The sequence below is a fragment of the Egretta garzetta genome, unplaced genomic scaffold (genome assembly GCF_000687185.1).
Source record: "Egretta garzetta isolate BGI_Z169 unplaced genomic scaffold, ASM68718v1 scaffold415, whole genome shotgun sequence".
Classification (NCBI taxonomy): Eukaryota; Metazoa; Chordata; class Aves; order Pelecaniformes; family Ardeidae; genus Egretta; species Egretta garzetta.
In genome coordinates this window covers 1,487,546-1,505,740 of record NW_009259686.1, presented here as the reverse complement: position 1 = coordinate 1,505,740, position 18,195 = coordinate 1,487,546, and the positions used below count along the sequence as shown (strand labels likewise).

The 18,195-nt window shown below is 41.3% G+C and overlaps 1 protein-coding gene across 1 annotated transcript in view; it reads right to left on the bottom strand.

Annotated features, from left to right (window-relative positions):
• Positions 1 to 1,318: 1,318 nt before the first annotated feature.
• AGPAT5 (1-acylglycerol-3-phosphate O-acyltransferase 5) overlaps positions 1,319 to 18,195 on the bottom strand; it is a 61,455-nt gene continuing 44,578 nt past the window's right edge. The window contains exons 9-10 of the mRNA XM_009638765.2: positions 7,107 to 7,230; positions 1,319 to 3,424 (exon numbers count right to left, since the gene is read on the bottom strand). Coding sequence (XP_009637060.2) covers positions 3,199 to 3,424; positions 7,107 to 7,230 — 350 coding nt within the window. The 3' untranslated portion in view covers positions 1,319 to 3,198. The remainder of the gene's footprint in view (positions 3,425 to 7,106; positions 7,231 to 18,195) is intronic.

Here is an 18,195-nt window from a genome sequence, read left to right as displayed (position 1 = left end):
GGGCTGGAGCACCTCTCCTATGAGGACAGGCTGAGGGAGTTGGGCTTGTTCAGCCTGGAGAAGAGAAGGCTGTGGGGAGACCTGATTGCGGCCTTTCGGTACCTAAAGGGGGCCTATAGGAAAGATGGGGAAAATCTTTTTAGTAGGGCCAGCTGTGACAGGACAAGGGGTAATGGTTTTAAACTAAACCAGGGTAGGTTTAGACTAGATATAAGGAAGAAGTTCTTTACAATGAGGGTGGTGAAACACCGGAACAGGTTGCCCAGAGAGGTAGTGGAGGCCCTGTCCCTGGAAACATTCAAGACCAGGTTGGACGGGGCTCTGAGCAACCTGATCTAGTTAGCGGTGTCCCTGCTCCTGCGGGGGGGTTGGACTAGATGACCTCTAGGGGTCCCTTCCAACCCAAAACATTCTATGATTCTATGATTCTATTTGTTTGTGATACCTCTTCCCAGCGCCCGCGTCCATCCAGCCTGCCTGCCAGTGCTGCCTGTGCAAGACCCATCATGCGGCAGAGCCTGAATCCTGGGCAGAGCTGTGGTACTGCGCATCAACAAATGTTACTAACAGGCAACAAGCGGTGCAGGTGTTCGCTGGTGAACTGTAATCCAACCGACCTGGCCGTGTGTTGTGTTGGAACACGCACAAATCGATTCTAATGCATTTTAGCTGCGCAGACAAAAAAATAAAAGGCAAGCTGTTTTCTTTTCGTTGACTGTTTCTCACACAAATCGTCCTGTCAAGGACCGAAACCCACACTCGTAGGCTTTTTGTAAGCAGTCCCTGTTAACCAAGTTACAAACATAAAAGCACAGAAAAAATTGAACAAGTAGACGGGACAGAAAAGTTGAATGAGCATTGGCTCTTCTTATTTTAATGAAGAAATATTTCAAGTTAATATCAGTGCATATTTAGAAATAGCATGTGATAACTCCCAACGCCAAATACATCAGCAAATTACAGTTTCAAAACTTTATAAATTAATGGCAAGAAAAAAAAAATTAAGATTAACATAGAGAATAAGGTTCAAAATAAACATCCTGTTTGTTGCACTGCATCAATTATATTCCTGGTACTTAAACAGCAAGAGAGATCCAATATTTTGTGGTAATTAGGCTCTCCAAAATAGCACTTACTTTTCTACAAATGAATTAAGCAGTTTGCATTTATTTCTGATGTATAATCAACTGTTATTCTTAGCTGTTACAAAGAAATTTAGTCCTGTCAGAGTAAAATTTCATTCCATGATTGCAAATCACACTAACGTAGGAACACTGCTTTCTGGTTATACCCACTGGAAAGGGTCAGCTGAGAATAGGAAGAACTACATGTGAGCACATTTGGCTGTTACATAAAATGGCTTTTTTTTTTTTTTTTTTCTGGTTTCACAGCCTCACAACAATACTGTTTTTCAACATTGTTCCCAGTCATTGTTTTTAAAATGGTTCATCAACATATCCTGAATCAGTCACCGATATAAATAACTCCAGTGACAAAATCCATTATGGAAGGACACAGAACTGCGAACTGAAAGTTGCACTGAACAGTTTTAAGGTGGAACAGTAATTTCTCTACAAAATTCTGAAAAAAAACCCCAACAAAAAACCCCAAACCCACGCAGTAAAAGCAGTATCTTTAATTAACTGGCAATGGTGGAACCTGAAAAACTGAGTTATAATTTAAAGAGACATTTAACTCACGATGGACTCTAATGCAAGACAAATTGCACGGAAGCTAAAAGGAGATGCGCATTTAAAGCTTGCAAGCGTGATATAAAAATATTTTCTAGTTCTTTCATTTTGATACAGGGAGTCCTATTGCCTGGTGGAAGAAGATGAAGTACATCCTCTTTCCTACCCCATCACTGTACGTATGGACTATTCCCTTGATACCAGGAAATAGTGCTTCCCCAACAAAAATCCCAGCCACGGGGAATTGCAGACTTTCTGGTAGTAAGGGATTGTTGATTTTGCTTTTTAAATTGTATTTTCAAGCAGGTGAAATACTGACAGGATATGCATTTCTTTCACTACTAGTCTATTGTGCAAATGGTATACATCGACCCTGTAACTTCAATCCAGCTGCAGTCTGCATCGCCTACAATGATCTGAGAATCCAGAGTGATATCACAGCATGGAGATGATGGCCGGATTATGAAACATCAGGCTAAATCAGATTAGTAGGAAAAGGCACATGCTTCGGATTTAGCAGGAACATCTGGAGGTTCCTCGTTACCATACCCTTACGCTCCTGAAGTTACAGCAATTCTGCGCATCACCAAATGACAGAGTTTGCTTCCAGAAAATCGTGAGGTAACAGGAAACTTCCGCGTATGGCACGTAGACACGAAAGGTCTGTGAGCTCAGCTGAAACTCTCGAGGCCTTAGGGAGAACGCAGACACAAGGTAGGCTACAGTCTGGTTAGGCCAGAAACAAAAACTTAACATTTCATTATACTGCGTACATTCCTTTTATGCACAAATACAGGGTGCGCAAAATAAGCTGTTTGCCCAGTAAAACTTAATGTTTTGCGTATGTAAAATAATCAGCTAATACTGCAATATAATCAAAAATCATGCACTAGATAAACAGAGCTTCTTCCCCATGAACAGTAGTTCTCGGGAACACTTTATTCTGCTTCAGGTAACATCTCATGATTTGCCAGCTTACATAGTCCCTTTTAAAGAACACAGGATTTAGCTAAAACTGAAAAGCAAAACCTAAAAAAAAGAAAAAAAAGTTTTGATTTTAGTTGCGATACAGCTGGGATAGATGCAACTGAGCTGCTGCAATGCACCGAAGAGTAACGAAAATTCAACGTGACTATCAGAAGAATAAATATATACCCTAAATTATTCTCTGTAAATACATTCACAGGTCCACTTAAGACACCCCTATGCATAACTCATACTTCATCGTATCTGCAGACAGAGATGGATGTTAGTTCATGGGGAAAGCAATTTATCATATGACTCTGTTTATCTCTCATTATTCCAGCAAAAATGAGTAGCAAATTTGAAAATCTACATTTATTTTCCCCAGACCAACCACACAGAGGCTTAAGTCACAAATTGTATTATTTCCAATGTTCGATCAATAAGGCTTTATTTACACTTTTTTACTATAAAGTCAGGAAAAAGTTTGGTGCAATGTGCAAGAAAAGACTGCACATTTCACTGATTGGAGACTAACATCTGCTTATGGTTTAATGCTAACCCACAGGCAGCCAATTAAAGTCCCGTATATCCATGTTTTTACATAGAGTTTCCTTCCAGATTCTGTCAGAAGCATACTAGCAGTCAGGCCACCTAAAAACAGCAAAGATGGCAAAGTTTTCTTGAGGCTTAGTTTGGAATGAACACTTTTTCCAGGGAACTTATTTCTTCTTTTAGAATCCTTCGCATCATAAAACTCTATTAGTAACCTACAAGCAGACAAAAGGAGATGGTCAAAGTTATGCATTAGCATAGGAACTTTTAAGCAACTTAACTTTTATCCAATAACTGCTTCCAATCCCATGTTATTTAACAAACTGTTTAACAATACGTAGCAGCTCACCCGTAACAAGCTTAAGCAATCAGTATGCCTTAAGAATATGACGCATTCAAAGTACCGTTGCACGCCAGAGTACTCAACCTGAACCCTTGTGAGCAATAAAAGCAGATTTTCCGGAGGGACCAATTTTAATGCTGACTGTAAAAGTTGAAAAGAATCCTTTTCATTCAGTGTTTAGCAAATAAGCCCAGAGTACTACTGGGCAGTATCGTAGGACAAAATAGCACACAGTTAGTAACTGAACACTGAAGGCAGGGGGGAATTATCTTCATGAAATAAAGTAGTAACAAACATGCAAGAGTAAAACTACAGGTTTAGTAGGAATTTTTTTCTCCTGTTTTTGAAAACCAGTAATAAATGAATTCAAAAATTCTGGGATTCTGTTTTAAATATCTCTAAATTCACCTGACAGCCTTCTTTGGTTCCAGGAAAGATGTTCCAGTCAACAGGAGTCTCCAATGAGACATAGATGAACAAGGAGCTTCTAGTGAAACTCAAAGAAAAGGGTAAGCTCCATGGAATGTGGAAGGAGGGTCAGGCCACTTGGGAGGCATACAGGAAAGCTGCCAGATCATGTAGGGAAGCTACCAGAAAGGCCAAGGCTCACCTGGAACTGAGTTTGGCAAAGGACATCAAGAACAACAAGAAGGGCTTCTTCAAGTATGTCAGCAGTAAGCGTAAGACCAGGGGTAATGTGGGACCGCTGCTGAATGAAACGGGTGCCCTGGTGACAGAAGATACAGAGAAGGCAGAGCTACTGAATGCCTTCTTTGCTTCAGTCTTCACTGTTGAGGCTGGCCCTCAGGCTCCCCAGTCCTGGCTGGTAAGCGAGCTAGCTTGGAGAAAGGAAGACCTTCCTTCTGTTGATGCGGATCAGGTTAGGGATCTTTTAAGGAAGCTGGACACCCACAAGTCCATGGGCCCCGATGGAGCTTACATAGCTTTTTTTTTTTTTTGGAGGGTTTGTGTTATATTTCGTTTCAGAGAAAAAGCTTTAAAACTTCCATTATGTACTACCGAAATTTTATTTCTTCTTAAAATGGAAGACAATATGCTCCTATAGACAAATTAAATTAGGATACAGTCTATTCAAAAAAAAGAGGTCTATTCAAAAAAAGACCTCTGGCTGTAAGACTGAGCAACTGTCTTCTGCACTGTGCTTCAAGAAGAAAAAAAACCAAACCAGAAACAACACACCACAAAAAAACCAAACCAAAAAACATCCAACCTAAACCCAAGACCCACACCCACCAATCCCTCAGTATCTTCCCTTCGACCTAAAGAAAAATAACCTTCCAGTACCACTGGGTGTTCTGCTAACTCAGTCATCATTTGTGGGTAGTCCCACAGTTTCAATTCCTGACAATGACATAAAGCAGATAATAAACAAGATGTGTCATGTTGGCTGCTAACTGCGTTATATATCTTTACAATTGACTAGATACTGTTTTTCTTTGTTCTATGTGTGAAATAGGGTTGGATATTATGCACCTCCCCTTGGGGATGCATAAAGACTACCAACACCCAGAAAATTCTTGAGTTGTTGGTTTCAGGCTTGGGGTTTCCCCTACCCTCTCAAAAGCTGGAAAGATACTGCAGAGGGGAAAAAAAAAAAAAAAATATCATGCTTTAGGGATGTTGCTATGGTGAATTTGATTCTTCATTTACATATTCAATGTGTGAGAAGTTGGAATACTGGACAAATGAGAACCTTAGTCGAGTGCTGCACCTGGGGAGGTCGAACCCCATGCACCATTACAGGCTGGGGGGTGACCTGCTAGATAGCAGCTCTGCTGAGAGGGACCTGGGAGTCCTGGTGGGCAATAAGCTGACCATGAGCCAGCAATGTGCCCTTGTTGCCAAGAAGGCCAATGGTATCCTGGGGTGTATTAAGAGGAGTGTGGCCAGCAGGTCGAGGGAGGTTCTCCTCCCCCTCTACTCTGCCCTGGTGAGACCCCACCTGGAGTACTGTGTCCAGTTCTGGGCTCCCCAGTTCAAGAAAGACGAAGAACTCCTGGAAAGAGTCCAGAGGAGAGCTACTAGAATGATAAAGGGACTGGAGCATCTCCCCTACGAGGAAAGGCTGAGAGAGTTGGGCTTGTTCAGCCTGAAGAAGAGAAGACTGAGAGGGGATCTCATCAACGCATACAAATATCTTAAGGGCGGAAGTCAAGAGGACGGAAGCAGTCTGTTTGCAGTGGTGTCCAGCGACAGGACTAGGGGCAATGGATGCAAACTGAAACACGAGAGGTTTCAGTTGAATATGAGGAAGAACTTCTTCACTCTGAGGGTGGCAGAGCACTGGAACAGGCTGCCCAGGGAGGTTGTGGAGTCTCCTTCTCTGGAGATATTCAAAGCCCGCCTGGATGAAGTCCTGTGTAGCATGCTCTAGGTGAGCCTGCTTTAGCAGGGGGGTTGGACTAGATGATCTCCTGAGGTCCCTTCCAACCCTTACGATTCTGTGATTCTGTGATTCTGTGATAAATGATCAGGGTTTGCTGGCCTTCACCAGAAGACTACTTGTGGGCCACTGGAAAGCCTTTTATTTTATTTATCAGTTACTTGTCAATAGAATGAAATTCAGACTTTCTTGTCTCTCAAAAGTGAAGAAAAGAAAAATCACTTAGTGATCCTAAACCTCTATGACACTTTAGTAATAGTGCCACATTTACAGATCATCATGTTAACTTTTACATAGATTCAAAGATCACCAGACAAATCTGTTTTTTACTTCCATGGAGTGTGAGACTGCCAGAACAATTTTAAAGCAGAACATACTTGAAGAACCAGGGAAATTTCTCTCTCACACAAGGTACTCAAGGATTTAAAAACTTAACAGATTCAGCTCCCTTAAGATGGACTTGAGATGTGGCACATTAAACCATCGTCTCTCAAACAATACTTAAATCCCACGTTTAGGCACAAGGTCTCTCAGGATCTGTGGCATATAGCTCACTAGTGACCTTAGCTGGAGATGCTGGAGGGAGCCAGGCACTTTAGGTCTACCACGATTCAAAGATGGACAAATGAAACTTCTACTTCACCTAATTTCCCCAGTGAAGGTAGGGATCTCGGGGTTACTTGTGTTTTCATCCAGTCGCTGTCTGATGGAAGACGCATACACAATTTTAGCGGAAGAGATTAGATCAACACCTGCCCCTTTCTAACTCTAACCTAACTTGGATTACGAGGATCAAATCAAACTGCTTCTTGCTTGCTTGCCTACTGTGGGTGTCTTATGTTCCTGGCTGTGCGTGACTCAGCTTTGAGGAAATAAATGGAGAGTATTCGGATAAATATGAATCTCGCCTGGAACATGGATTCACAGCTCTTCAGTCTAAGAAAGGTCTAAAACCCAGGAGTCCCAACCTTCTGAGCAAAAGCTTTAACCACAAGGGTATTATACAAAATAAGCACACGCATACCAACACCACCTCTCTTCAGAGAGCCCTACAGCTTGCACTGCTGGTAACACAGAAATCATGGGTATATCTGTCAATAGAAAAGAAAACAGCTTCTTTGAACAGAAAGTGCAGCATGTTGTTACTCACTTGTCCTTTATTTCAAAACGTTCATGAAGCCACCTTCTCATATACATCTGCTCTTCTGGAATGTCCTTCAGTTCAATTCGATCAATGAAAATATGAACTCTCGGGCATTCCTTGCAAAGAAACTCTAAAAAGAAAGTAAACCAACAGGACTGAGTTACAAAAACACTGTAGAGCATTTATTTGTCTAAAATACACCGAAAATCTGAACTCGTAGCTGCAAGCGCCTTGGAAGCCTAACTTCAGTTTTCAAAAGCCTCCCCTCATTATGTTTGAATCCTGAGCACTTCACTGAACTTAGAAGCCATCTGGCCTACACACTTCTGAAATGGTGGCCTGTTATCATGTGCAGCATGGAAAATTTGTCCTGAAATGCACCCTGTTAACTGTAAAATGCTGTGCTTGAAAACGTTGCACTTTTCTACGTCAGCAGCAATCTACGCATTCTGTAGCGTGGGATGCACTGTTTGATGTCATAACGTAATCCAGCCTGCAATTCTGAATAAAGTTAGCAATCCTCTTTGCTTGTCCTTTTTGAAATCTAAATTTTGTTTGCTCCTAGATGACAAAATCAGAATTGCAGTCATTTCCCAATGCATCTCCAGGAGGAAGTGGGCTTCGCTTTAAGTAATAACCTATAATTAAAAAGCACAATAGGGCGAAAGACTCAGAACAAAATACCGCTTTCCATCCCTTCATTTTTCTTCTGTCTTACAAAGCTCAAGACAGCCCTATTGCAACCTCCCTCCCCCATTTCCTCAATTTATCCCTAGAAAAATTTAGCAAGCAAGCATTAAGCCAATTACACACAAAACTCCATTACTCAAATAGCCTTGTGGGATTTCTTACAACTAACAAGGGGTAAAAATACTGCACATGGGATGAAAAAGCCACCAGTATTTGTGTATTAATAATCATTTGCATTTATCAGTAGCAAGGGGTATTGTAATCATAGCATCCCTGTACAAAGAGATGCATGATGTGAGGATGGAAGTCCCTAGAAATTTGCACAATCTTTGTATTTTGAAAAGGGACCAGAAGTACCTTCCTACAATACAGATGGGCAACAAATGTAACACAGACTGGGTGGTCCTGGGTTGTTGACATTTTTTGGACAGCAGTGCAGATGTACAGAAGACTTTGACCCATAACTGTTAGGGGTATCTTGAGGAATGACTGTGCAAAATAACTGTCGCTGCATGTACATCTTCATTATTGTCTGCCAAAGCAGATATCCCCCTATTTGTTATTCTTCTTTACAGGGTTATTTATTTTTAAGGACTTTGCTGTAAAAGCAATCCTTATCACATACTAGAAATTGCCTTAAAGATATTTAAAAGCCTGTTCATATAAATCTGTTTGAGTGCTTGTAGAGGGGGAGGGAAGGAGAAGAGAGAAAAGAGATTGGTAAAGCCTTACAGCATTTTGATGCAGAAATTTGTAAGGTCCTGTCTGCAGCTTTGTTGAGATCTGAGGCAGAGAGCGCCTGTCACTGAACCGCACCATAGCGTAACGGGAGCGACGTGGCCCACGCACCATCAGCTGAAGAAATGGCTGAGGGCTCTAACCAGAAACGAGTCCACCTCTTAGCCATGGAGCAGCAAACACAACTGTCGCTAAAAAGTTTCTGGTGAAACCACCTCCTAGTTACAGCTGTTAGATGGCAGGCAAGTTCAGTACTTGGAGGTCCAGAGTGATGGTAGGCATAGATATTGTCTTCAGGCTTATGTGCAACATTTTTACTAATCACGAAGAAATCAGCTGCTTGTGTATCTGAAAGCAATTTCTTCCTCTTGCTCTTAATGGTAAGGAAGGATTTTCCAGATCTGTTTCTCTGTGGGTACTATCCAGGCCACTGTATGAAGGTCATTTACTATATGAGCACTTAAAAACATACTATTAATATTTTAAAATGACAGACGTATTATCCATGTCTTAAATGCTTGTAATGTTCACTGATGTCCAAATCCTTTTTTTGAGTGGCATTACCTAGTAAGTGGAACACTCTAAACATATGCAAAGTGCATCTAGAAAACAAATGCCCGGAAGCCAGATGATACAGGCTTTTTTGTACTAGACTCCTATAAAAAGCGTCTATGCTATGCATATTCAGCTAGGGCTGAGGATCTAGCTTTAAAAGATATTTGAAACATTCTGTGCATTGTATAGTGTATGTTTCTTTGCTTCATAGCACGTTGGTTGTTCTGTATAGGAAGAAAACTCTTTCCTGATGTCATTTATAACCTCAGTTATAAATTATTAAGGCAAATTATAAACTGAGCAAAATTCTAAGTTAGATGAGAAAGCATTATTAATAGCTACATGGTATTTTTAAAACTAATGCTATGCTGCTTAAAAAAATATTGACAATGGGTCATTTAAAGACAGCAGAGTGCATCACCAATAATAATTGATAACTCTAGTTAACAAAACAGGAATAAGAGCTAAGTGTTTCAAAAGAAAGACCTTCCCACACCAAAGCTGAAAGTAGCAACTCTACAAATCTGCTTAGAAAGCAAAATACCCTCCACAAATATCTAAGCTGCTGGTTTTCTACCTTATGCCCAAGTTCCAATGCAAGTTGATTCTTACTACTTCCCACACTGGTCTTCTTCAACCAGTCCAAATTGAGTCCCCATATGTGAAGATCCTAAAACTTCATCTTAATTTCCCACCTTTGTAAATCCCAATGCCCTTCCCCACAGCCTTACCCTCCCTTGCAGTGTGAGACTTAGTATAGTCTTGCCAAAGGCTGTATGATCTGCAGGTGCTCCCCTAGATAGGATCACCCATGGATTCAAGGCCATTTCATCCAAAGCCTGGGCATCCAGGACATCTGCAGATGACATTGTAATGCAAGCAATCAAGCCAGTCAGGGAATCTGGCTAGTCTTTAATTACCCAATTCATGCCAGGGTTTAATGCAACTAATCCTTTTATTTTTTTTTAGACGCACAACATCTCTGCAATCTCATAAGAACACCACTGGATAAGAACAATATATTGAGAGGTTGTTTTTGAGAAAAAACAGCTGGATTTTATCACCACAACCTCTGAAGGTTTGTGGTGGTCCCATGACCCTTAATTTCACATTAGCTTAACTCCCAAAAGACTTCTGTAATTAAGCTAATAAACAAAATCTTATTGAAGCAATTTATTATGTACAAATTACATCCAACTTCAGGGACACCAGCCCTTAAGGCCAACATCTGACAGGCTTTTCGGACCTCTAAACTTGCCAGAATTTGTTATAAAAGGCACATGGAGGCCAGGGAGGTGATTCAAGACAGCCAGCATGGCCTCACCAAGGGCAAGTCCTGCCTGACCAACCTAATGGCCTTCTATGATGGAGTGACTGCATCAGTGGACAAGGGAAGAGCTAAGGATGTCATTTGTCTGGACTTCTGTAAGGCCTCTGACACGGTCCCCTACCAGATCCTTCTCTCTAAATTGGAGAGATACGGATTTAATGGGGGACTGTTTGGTGGATGAGGAATTGGTTGGATGGTTGCATCCACAGAGTCAGCAGCTCAATGTCCAGGTGGAAACTGGTGACAAGTGGTGTCCCTCAGGGGTCCGTACTGGGACCAGTACTGTTTAATATCTTCATCAATGAGATAGACAGTGGGCTCGAGTTCACCCTCAGCAAGTTTGCAGATGACACCAAGCTAAGTGGTGCAGTTCACATGCCTGAGGGATGGGATGCCATCCAGAGGGACCTGGACAAACTCGAGAAGTGGGCCTATGTGAACCCCATGAGGTTCAGCAAAGCCAAGTGCAAGGTCCTGCACATGGGTGAGGGTAACCCTCAGTATCAGTACAGGCTGAGAGATTAAGGAATTGAGAGCAGCCCTGCCGAGAGGAACTTGGGGCTACTGGGATGAAAAGCTGGACATGAGCCGGCAATGTGCGCTGGCAGCCCAGAAGGCCAACCGTACCCTGGGCTGCATGAAAATCAGCATGGCCAGCGGGTCAGAGGAGGTGATTCTGCCCCTCTACTCTGCTCTGGTGAGACTCCAACCTGGAGCGCTGTGTCCAGCTCCACATAAGAAGGACATGGACCTGTTGGAGGGCATCCAGAGGAGGGCCACAACAAAGATCTGAGGGCTGGAGCACCTCTGTTATGAAGACAGGCTGAGAGAGTTGGGGTCGTTCAACCTGGAGAAGAGAAGGCTGTAGGGAGACCTTATTGCAGCCTTTCAATATATAAAGGGGGCTTATAAGAAAGAGGGAGACATACTTTCTGTCAGGGCCTGTTGCGATAGGACAAGGGGTAATGGTTTTAAACTAAAAGAGGGTAGATTTAGACTAGATATAAGGAAGAAATTCTTTACAAGGAGGGTGGTAAAACACTGGAACGGGTTGCCCAGAGAGGTTGTGGATGCCCCATACCTGGAATCATTCAAGGTCAGGTTGGATGGGGCTCTGAGCAACCTGATAGAGTTGAAGATGTCCCTGCTCATGGCAGGGGGGAGGTTGGCCTGGATGGCCTTTAAAGGTCCCTTCCAACCCCAATTATTCTATGATTCTATGACAATAAACAGCAGGAACAAGGAAGGCTGAACTTCCCTTCAAAAGACAAAACATATATGCAAATCGTGCACTATAATAAAGCATCATATTGGGGACAGCATTAGTCAAGCAAGAACACAGTATGATTTGGGTTAAATGAACACTAACAACTTGTGTGGGAGCCAAGTGGGCTGACTGTCTTGTGTGTGATAATTTCTTAATAAAGCTTTCTATCTGGCTAAATAACAGACACAAGTGCAGCATGTTTTAATGCTTCTAGTAACCAACCACAGCAGAAGGAAGGATGGGAAAATGATAAGGTGGATCGAGCATTTTTTGTTCTTAAACTGTGACACTGTGGCCTTCCTTTTGCTTGACAGGATTCACACTAACACAGGACTGAAGGATTCAGTGGAGAACTAGGATTAATGAACGGGGTGCAACAGCCTCCAGGAAAGGAATTGGATCCTAAGAGTTTTTAATTGCAAACAAATGTTTTGGAAGGGTGTTTTGCTGGCTAGAGCTTCCACAAAATTCTACCAGTTTTCAAATCCTCACCTTCAAAAGCCAATTAATTCTGTTTTGAATTATCAGCATTACCAGGGAAAGTGAGGGAAGGAGAGAAGCTCCAAAGCACAGACACACCTGTAACTGAGAAGGGATATACAAATGGCCTCAGACCACCTTCCCCTTAATGCTACCACAGAAGTTCATTCCACCACTCCAAATTATTTGCCTTGCCCCTTAAGAAAGTTGTGACGGTGGCATTACACTTAAACAGATATTCCAGTTTTCAATTACTAATGAAGGCTATTTTTATATGCACTTTAAATATGACAGCAATAAAGTAGCTCAGATTTCAACCTCCTACATTGGATCTTTTTACTGCAATGTAATTATTGCCAAAGTCCTTCAAAATTAAGAAAGGAGAAACTGAAGCCTGATACAGCCATGTCCACTTAGAACCCACAATTCTCTCCTGTTTTAACAGATTTCAGTAATGTTTATGATGAACTGAAAGTCATGTCCCAGGAAACTGGAATCTGAATAATGTATATTTATTCTAAGTAATTTCAAACGTGTAAGAATATGTCTCTTCAGTAACAGAACATTGCATGTTGTGGTGTGCATAGTTTTACAGGCAAAACCATGACAGCACAGACATTCCTCTGAACTGTAGCTGGTTTCTCCACTTTTTAAGTTTCCATTAGTCTGGACTCAAGTGTTCAGCTACCAAAGCAGTTTGTAAACTATCTCCTCAAAGAAATGAATCCCATCTCTCCACTTTCATTTATTTTGTACACCAAATTAACAATCAATTGGCAAAACAAACATAAATTTAAGTGCTGCGTTGTTTCTCAGCTTCACGCTTTCCATCACCTCAAGTTGAGCTGACAGGAAACTATTTCACGGCTTGCTCTAACAAAATAAAGCAGTGGTACAGCAAAGCAGCACTAAAGGGGAGAACAAACATCCAGGGGACAGTGAAGGTCGTACCCCGGGGTTAACCTGTGGACCAGTGGAGGAACGGGCAGCCCTGGTACTTGCTGGTGCTGCTGATGTAGGGAAGCATGGAGGGGATGTTCTGCAGGCTAAATTCAAGCTTGCAGCCAGGAGACAAGCCTGGGACGTGAGGAATAGCACTCTCAGAAATACTGCCAATCCCCTGCGCAAAGCCCGAGATGCATGCAGAGATCAGAGCCCCCACGCATCCACGAGGGACACAGCATAGGGAGGAAGCACCTTAGGGGCTGGGGGACCTTTTGAGACAAGAGAAATGGGACACACCTGTATCATTACTAAGGTGCTGGCAATGAAAACTGAAAAGGTCTTAGCATTTCAACTAGCAGTTGGGGAAAGTGAAAGGTCAGGAAAAGCAACCTGTTCAGAGTGACATAACTTATGAGGTGGATGTGGCTAAAATTCAACATGAGGGCAAAATTCAGAAGCACCTCTGTACCAACATGAGAAGCCTAAACATGAAGACAGGAGAACAAGAATTATTGGCACAAAGAAATTACCCCTGTACGGCAGGTATCCCAGTGACCCTGAAGGAGCGTGCAACGTCACCAAGCTACCAGGTTTATAGAAACAACAGAATAGGATGTACAGGTGAGGGAATGGTAGTGTGTGTGAAGGATTATATAAAGAATAATAGCTGTATATAATGAGGAGACAGAAGCACAATAAAATCCTTGTGAATGGAAATCCCAGACTCTAATAAAATATATATTAGATAGATATATTAATTGACTTCCTGATGATTTTGATTAATGGTGAACAGACAGAAAGCTGGTAGCAGGAGCGAGAGATCCAGCTCCCTTATTGAACTGCATCAATGGTTCTATCAGGATGAGGTGTAGAGGCAGGGAAAAAAAAAAAAAAAAAAAAAAAAAAAAAAAGAAAAAAAAAAAAGAGAAGAAAAATAAAGACTGTTTCCTGGAAAAACTAGTTGCAAAACCCACAGGAAAAGATGCCATTCCTGATGTGGTCTTGAGTGGTGCACAGTGTTAGTGAGAAGTGCTCTGCAACCACAATCCAATTAATTCCAGCACTGTAGAGAAAGTGCCTACAGCACACAAATGCACAATTAAAGGAACTATGTAATGGGGGACAGAAAAAGGCTAAGTAAAAAAAGAAACAGTCCAAAAGGAGGCAGCCTAGAGGCTGTTAGAAAAACTCCTAAAATACCAAACCCCAGAAAAACTTTCATGTGAAACCCAGGTAAAAGATGTGTAAAACTGAAAAAAAAAAAGTCTGTGTGGGTCTGAAACCCACCTGTGTGGTTTAATGGGAAAAATAAGGAGGCTACCACTATATTCCTACATTCTCCTCTTTGAGGAATGGAAAATCTTGTCCAAATAAGGAAAAGCCACAAAACTGCTCATGCCAAATGTAAACATAAAATTAAGAGGACTAAAAAGGAACTTGAAAAATGCAAAGGATGCTCTAACAATTTTAACTTTATTGAATACATCAAAAGCAGTAAACCAGCTAAGGCATTGGTAGGACTGCTGGATGACAAAGGTGAAGAGCAGCACTCATGGTGAAGTATAACCCCATGCAAGAGAAGCTGAAATATTTGTTTGCATTATTCTTTCTTGTTGAAAATGTTTGATTCCTACACCCATTGCATTCTTTGTACCAGATCGCTCAAAGGAACTAGATCAATAAATAAACAGACAGAAAGTATTAGACTAAATAAACAAGTTAAGATGTCAGGAAGTCACCAAAACCAGACATCATTCATCCAAAAGCTCTCAAATGTGGAATTTAAAAACAAAGATGTGTAACCTATCATCACAAACAGCCATTGTGCCAGAAAAATGGGGAGTTTCCCTTCTACAAACGAGTGCTCTAGAGATGATGCTGGGAAACACAAACCAAAGAATCTTACATCCCCGGGTAAGATAGCAGGGTCTATAATAAGGTCACTAAGTGGATTCTGTAAAGGGAAATCCCGTCTCACCAATTTGTTGGATTTCTACAGTGTCAAGGAGCAGGCGGATAAAGGGGATTCACTGGACGTGATATATTTAAATTTTCATAAAACCTCTGACAGGGTTCCACATGGAAGGCTATTAAAGAAATTAAGCTGCCATGGGATTAGAGGAAATGATGTTTTATAGACTGAAAGCTGCTTAAAGGAAAGGAAGCAACTGGAAGGACTTAATGGTCACTTTTCAGGATGGAAAAGACCCAGCAACTGGGGTCCTCCGGGGACTGACACCAGGAGTGGTTTTATTCTGTGTCATGACCAATAAGCTGAAGAAGGGAGCAAACAGTGAACCCTCCAATTTTTCCTATCTTTTTCAGAAGATCCTAAGCTCTTTTGGGTAGTCAAACGCTGGCTGAACTCCAAAAGGACCTCAAAGCTGAGCAAACAGGGTGAAAATGTGGCAGCTGAGCTTCAGTGTAAACAAACATGGGGAAAAATAATGGAAACCCTGATTACACGATGCTTAACTTGGAATTGGTGGTTACAGTTTGGGAGTCACTGACCCTTCTCTGAAGCCATCCTCTCAATTGTGCAGCAGCAGCCTCAAATCCCCCCAAATACTGGGCAGCATCAGCAAGGACATGGAGAACAGGGCAAAGTGAGTCACTTTGCAGATATTTAAAAAGATTGTGAGTCCACATTTTAAACACTGTGTGCAGTTCTGGTCTCTGTATCTCAAGGAGGGTGCGATGGACTCGGAGAAGACCACAGAAAAGAACAACTAAAACATGTAAGGAGAAAAAGCACCTGCATTACAAACAAGAAGAGATTAAAAGGGTCGCATTTTCAGTTTGGAGAAGGGAAGCAGAGGAAGGATATGACAGCTTAAAAAAAAATATATCCTGAAAATGGCAGGTAAGAACTATAGCTCAACAAATCCTGCAAATTCAAGGGTAAATAATCACTTATCTGTACCTTCCTAAAGATACCCATATCTAAAGGATCTTTTAAAATTAGTATTAGAAAATGGTACGTATAGTTTTCTATACTGGTATTAGCACTGGAGAGCAGCAGAGTGTCATTGTAAGCTGTCTTGCTGAAACAAGGCAGTATTTGATGAAGACCCATAGTACTTGCATGTTGTAGCTCACTGAAACAATCTTCAAGTGGCTTTAATCTGTTATTCTAACAGATGCATTCTGGCCTTTGTACTGCTCTGTAACAATTTGTGAATACTGTACGTTGGCCAAGTTAGCAGGAGGTTTCCTACAAAAGCACAACAGTTTTGATCAAGAGGCTGCCAGCAACAGAACCTGGATCAGGTTAGGTCTGTGGATTACATCTGAAGGGTCTCCCACTGCTGGTAACTGAAAAGGAGCAAATTTAGGAGATATCTGCGTCTTCCTTGGAACATTTTTAAAGTTTCAGAAGTGGAAAAACAAAAGTTGAACTATGCAATTAAATAAAAGGCAAGAAAAGATACAAGGATTGGACCAGTTCAAAACAACGCTTTCTCTGGAAAATAAACAGGATCTGTTAGGAACTATGCCAGTACTGCTAGTATTGATGTTTTTGCCTTTCCTTCAGACAGTCTGTTTTGATAAACAGAGAACAGTACCACAGAGTAGAAGAAAAGGACTCTGATGCACAAAAAAAAGCAAAAACAAACACAGGCACTCAAAGCAGCAACATATTTCTGGCCCAACATGACAGTGTGAAGAAATTAAAGTTGTTTTTGTTATCCTCAGGGTTTAGATACACTTTTGCATAAGGATCAGGAGTTCCTCGAGCTGTTGTACATAAATGCTTCCTGGGGAGCTGAATGCTTCCTCTGACATGTGCATGAGGCCCAGGGTGCAGGGTAATTTTATGAATCTCCAGTGTAAATACTTCTAAAATCCTCTTCATGTAGCAGGGGTTTTCTGATGACCGTGTGCTTTCCCAAAGTGAAGCTACAGATACGTACCTTCAGTAGGAACTGCTTGAGAATAACTGAGATAGACAAGGTCCTAGTTTACAATCAGAGGAACACACACTCTGGGCTCGAAGGGATGCTGAAGGCGGTTATTACCACCGTCGAGGGGGTGTTATTAACACACAGACCCAGTGCCCGCAGGTGGTTTTGATTTGGGAGAAAGAAGAATCATTTACGCTTGCCTTATTCTCACACTCCTCCTTAGGCATCCAAGTTTGGTTGTTGTTGGAGACAAGAAACCGGGCTAGAAACAAGAAACTCTATTTAGAGTCATCTTTATGTCCTTGTTTTGAGATAGGTAAAGAAACAGAGGTGCTACTCGTGTTCCGACTGACCTTAATTTTCTCCGATTGTTAGAGTCCTGTGAAGAACTACAGCAAGGCCTGCATACATTCCCGTAAACTGATGCCGCCTTCCAGAGAAATGTTATTTTTGAGCAGAAGTACCATGTTTAATTGTTACAGTATGAAAATACTTTGTGTTTACCCAGACCATCCTTATCTACAGAATACTGATGCATGTGTCCACATTTGTGTTCAAAATACTACTTCAAATAAGTCATCCACAAATTAACAGATAGGCTTTCATGTTACTCAAACTACGCTTAATAGGAAATTACAGGGGTTCTAAAATGAGAGATCTAGTCCCATGGAGAACAAGTGAAAATGCATTCAGTTTAAAACTGAATGATGCTTTGTTTACTTTGTGGTACCTGGTGAAATAATGTTATTAAAAAAGTCATATTTTAATATTTTACACAAAATAAAACCAGGCTTTTCCTCTAACGAAAAAAGTGTATAATTGAATATCACAGAACTATGTTGCCAACTAGTGTTGCTATCAAAACCCCTCCAAATATTTCAATGCAAAATTTACATTTTGAAATATGGAAGGTAATTACTTAAATTTTACTTGAACAGATGTAGCATGACAAGTTCTTGATGTGAGATTTACTATACATGTTAAAAAGCCATCCCACACTTGATGCAAATTTCACCAATGCTGATGTCCAGCCTCAGTTCTAATCTACATCCTTTCTTCGGTTTCTCTAAAATAAATGCCATTTACTTTTCAATATTCTTTCGTGCAATGAGAACATGACAGCTAGCAGGGATCTGAACAGATTGTTAGTGATTTCATCACTATACATATTACTTTGGACTGTTT